Source organism: Filicampus tigris, chromosome 14 (genome assembly GCF_054856515.1).
Source record: "Filicampus tigris isolate MCC_2025a chromosome 14, RoL_Ftig_1.0, whole genome shotgun sequence".
In the NCBI taxonomy this organism is placed as follows: domain Eukaryota; kingdom Metazoa; phylum Chordata; class Actinopteri; order Syngnathiformes; family Syngnathidae; genus Filicampus; species Filicampus tigris.
The window spans coordinates 11,699,440-11,703,314 of record NC_141230.1 but is presented as its reverse complement, the minus strand read 5'-3'; the positions used below and the strand labels follow the sequence as shown (position 1 = coordinate 11,703,314).

Sequence of the window (3,875 nt, the reverse complement as noted above, 5' to 3'; positions counted from 1 at the left end):
AGGGCACAAAAAAGTTCACTTTTCCCCGCCGGGTGCCAAGAGAACGGGACAGGACTCAACTTCGAGGGAGCCGCAGCTGTGGCAAGTTGCCCGTTTTATTACATTTAACGCATATCCGAGCGTATGGAAGATCGGCTCACGTAAAGCGCGCTGATACATTTTGTTGTTACATGTTAACTTTTAGTCAGGTTGTTGTGGTTTGGACTTGTTGGGCTGCTGGGACGATAAGATGTAATGCCTTGCCTTGTCGTAGTCAAACTTTGTACTGTGAATGGTTTCACAACGAGATAACCAAGCATGCTGGTGATTGTATGGTTTAATTGACTCACTTATTTTCCTTTTCAAAGAACTAAGATAGTGTAAGATTGAACCGTGCAGGCTAAGTTTATATTCCCATTGGACAAAAGTTCAGTGCAGTAGACTTGAAGTCATCAGCGGTATCATCGGATGGCACTGTATTTTTGGAATTTGCTTTTTTTTTTTTTCTGTCAAATTTTTGGACATTTTCTTACGATTGACACTCCATGTGTGCCCCCTAAACCCTGACCCCTCCCCACCCCACTTGTCCGGCTCGCCTACCCCACCCTCCCTGCCCGTCTGCACCCTCCGTGTGTCTCCCTACCCCACCCTTCATTCCGCAGTGCTACGGACCGATCATGGGTGACTGGAGCTTTCTGGGAAATATTTTAGAGGAAGTCAACGAGCACTCTACGGTGATCGGCAGGGTGTGGCTCACGGTTCTCTTCATCTTCCGCATCCTCATCCTGGGCACGGCGGCGGAGTTCGTGTGGGGCGACGAGCAGTCCGACTATGTGTGCAATACGCAGCAGCCCGGCTGCGAGAACGTGTGCTATGACGAGGCCTTTCCCATCTCCCACATCCGTCTGTGGGTTCTGCAGATCATCTTCGTGTCCACGCCGTCCTTGGTGTACGTGGGCCACGCCGTGCACCATGTGCACATGGAGGAGAAGCGCAAGGAGCGCGAGGAGGCAGAACTTAGTAGGCAACAGGAGCTGAGCGAGGAGCGACTCCCGCTGGCACCCGACCAAGGAAGCGTCCGCACCACTAAGGAGACCAGCACAAAAGGAAGCAAGAAGTTCCGATTGGAGGGCACCTTGTTAAGGACCTACATCTGCCATATCATTTTTAAGACACTCTTTGAGGTGGGCTTTGTGGTGGGCCAGTACTTCCTGTACGGCTTCCGCATCCTGCCGCTGTACAAATGCAGCCGCTGGCCCTGCCCTAACACCGTAGACTGCTTTGTGTCTCGCCCCACAGAGAAAACGGTCTTCATCATCTTCATGTTGGCCGTGGCTTGCGTCTCACTCTTCCTCAACTTTGTGGAGATCAGCCACCTGGGCCTCAAGAAGATCCGTTTTGTTTTTCGCAAGCCGGCCCCTGCCCCGGCGCAGGGCGAAGGCTCGGCCACCCTGCCGCCGGGGAAAAGCCTGCCCCCTTTGGCGGTGTCCTCCTTGCAGAGGGCCAAAGGTTACAGGCGGCTGGATGAGGAGAAAGCTCCCCCTATAACCCACCTCTACCCACTGGCGGAAGTGGGCATGGAGGCAGGCAGTGGGGCCCCACCCTTCCACGGGCTGGAGGAGAAGGCTGAGGAAGAGCTGCCCATGGGGGACATCCCCAAAGCATACGACGAGACTCTGCCCTCCTACGCCCAGACCACTGAGACTGGAGGGGTGACACTGCAGCAGGCGGATGCCGCCAAGGAGGCGCCGCCAATGGGGGTGGAAGGTGGAGAGTGGCAGGGGACCGACGCGGAGGTGGAGGGGGCGGTCACCACAGAGGGAGGGAGCGCGCCGGCCCCGGCAGGGAGGAAGGCGTCGGATACGATAGAGGACAGCAGACCTCTGAGCCGACTGAGCCAAGCTAGCAGTAAGGCCAGGTCGGACGACCTCACCGTATGAACATGTGACGGCGAGCACATGCATGTACCGCTGCACACCATAACCACGCCTGGGAGAGCACACACACACACACATACAGTACACACACGTCTGAAGGGGCGAGTCAAAGTCAATAAATCGAACCACAGACCTTCGCCTTAGTATTGCCTGCCTGAATTTTGCCATTAAGATTTTTTTCACTGGGAAATGATAGAAAACTGTCTTATATTGGAAATGTTATGAAATAATGACACGAGAAAAGAAATCTACACTTGAATTAAATGATTTCCCCCCCACGTGCCCCACCCTTCTAATCTTCCATAAAATACAATAAGCAGCCATTCAATACGTTGGCGGAGGTAAACGAAACAACGTTTTAAAAACACAAATTGGGAGGATAAACGCAAGTGTTTGTGTCAAATATGAAACAAAAAGTGTGCAGGGTGGACATGTTTTTACTTGACAAAAAGAAACCATATGTTCCATTTTTAAGTAACATCTTTTTTTATCTAAGATTTTAATCACATGATGGAAGAGTAGACATTTTTACAAACTGGAGAGAGTTTTAGTATATTTGTGTGTCTGCCGATCAGTAACTTTGCTTTAGTTCATTTCCCATTCAAGCAGTGCCATAATGCGAGTGCATGCCACACAGACAAGTGCCTACTTTTACATTTTTATACAACGTGCGTAGCTCTTTGTCACTGGCAAAAGTCACATTTTCGGGGGTTGAGAGGAGAGCACTCTTTTGCACATGCAAGTTCACACACTGTGCGATGCTTATTTTTTTTTTTTTTTTTTCCCCCCCCTTTACACTTCACTGGTGCATCTCTTTCCACGGGAATCCTCTCAAGTGCAAACATCGTATGTTTATATAGCAAGTAGTGAGAGGAAAAGTTTTTGAAAGACCACATGACTGAATGTCTTTTTCAATGTGATCCCGATCATATCTGGTCTAGTTTTGTGCAACCTTGTGATGCGGTTTGGGAAGAGAGCGGGGCTCATTTTGCCCCATTTGAGAACAAACTATAGAGCCACCTCAGGCCAAATCCTCTCTCTTTTTGCGCTGTACAAACAGGCGTGCGGGTGATAAAGATCTTGCCCCATCAGCACAAAGTATTGTTGGGAGGCGGGACAATAAAAGAAACGGGTGCCATCAATGAAAACAAGCATCCTTAACCTCATTTGTGGGGACAAGACAAATACTTGATTTAGTTTGACCAGAGGAGAAAACATCAAAAGATACTTTTGCCAAAAGTCCGAGAGAAAGTGTACATAGCGCCATCGTCATGTCTTATATTGTACATAATGTGCTGTTTTAGGTACTTCACTGTCTAGACTGCTTACAGCCTTACACATTTGATGTAACAATGTCAGAAAATAGCAATAGAGTGTGTTATATCACGGATGATATTGGAGAAGCTAAAATATGTCGTTCACCGGCAAGTGTTACGATCAAGGAAGCATCAAGCCTTCAAGGTTTACTTGTTTAAACCATTTTTTCCTTGTGTATTTTCTGGAAGTCTGTGAACTTTTATTTTGTTTTTATTTCTTTGGATACAGCAACATGATGGAACCCCAAAGAATCTTGGAATTTAGACTTTTTAAATCAAAATGAATTGTGTATGAAAACACATTTTAAGATTGCTTACGCACACACACGGACCCACACACACACCCGCACACAGCTGGCCACAGACACACACAGACACACGTCTAACAGGGTATGATAGGCAGCTTTGACATTTTTTAAGCTGTCCAAAAACCTAAACATGTATTAAAAAAGAAAATCTGTCACAAGGTCGTTGTTTACACCTATAAAGTGCTATGACTGCTATTGTACAACAACTGTGGATTGTTATTTAGACCGGTACACTGCTTGTGATGTTTGCAAGAAGACATGCTATATATTTAAAAAAACAAAAAAAAAAAAAAAAACATTTTTACTAACTTGTAGTCTTCTCTGATGATAGTTGT

At 47.3% G+C, this 3,875-nt stretch overlaps 1 protein-coding gene across 1 annotated transcript; it reads left to right on the top strand.

Annotated features, from left to right (window-relative positions):
• Positions 1 to 3,875, top strand: LOC147136363 (gap junction alpha-8 protein-like). The gene is made up of 2 exons (XM_086051251.1): positions 1 to 81; positions 642 to 3,875. Exon 2 carries the CDS (start codon positions 657 to 659, stop codon positions 1,917 to 1,919), a length of 1,263 nt encoding a protein of 420 aa, XP_085907377.1. The 5' UTR covers positions 1 to 81; positions 642 to 656; the 3' UTR covers positions 1,920 to 3,875.

Coding starts and splice junctions, on each gene's coding strand:
- LOC147136363 (XM_086051251.1), top strand. CDS start 657: ATGGGTGACTGGAGCTTTCTGGGAAATATTTTAGAGGAAGTCAACGAG.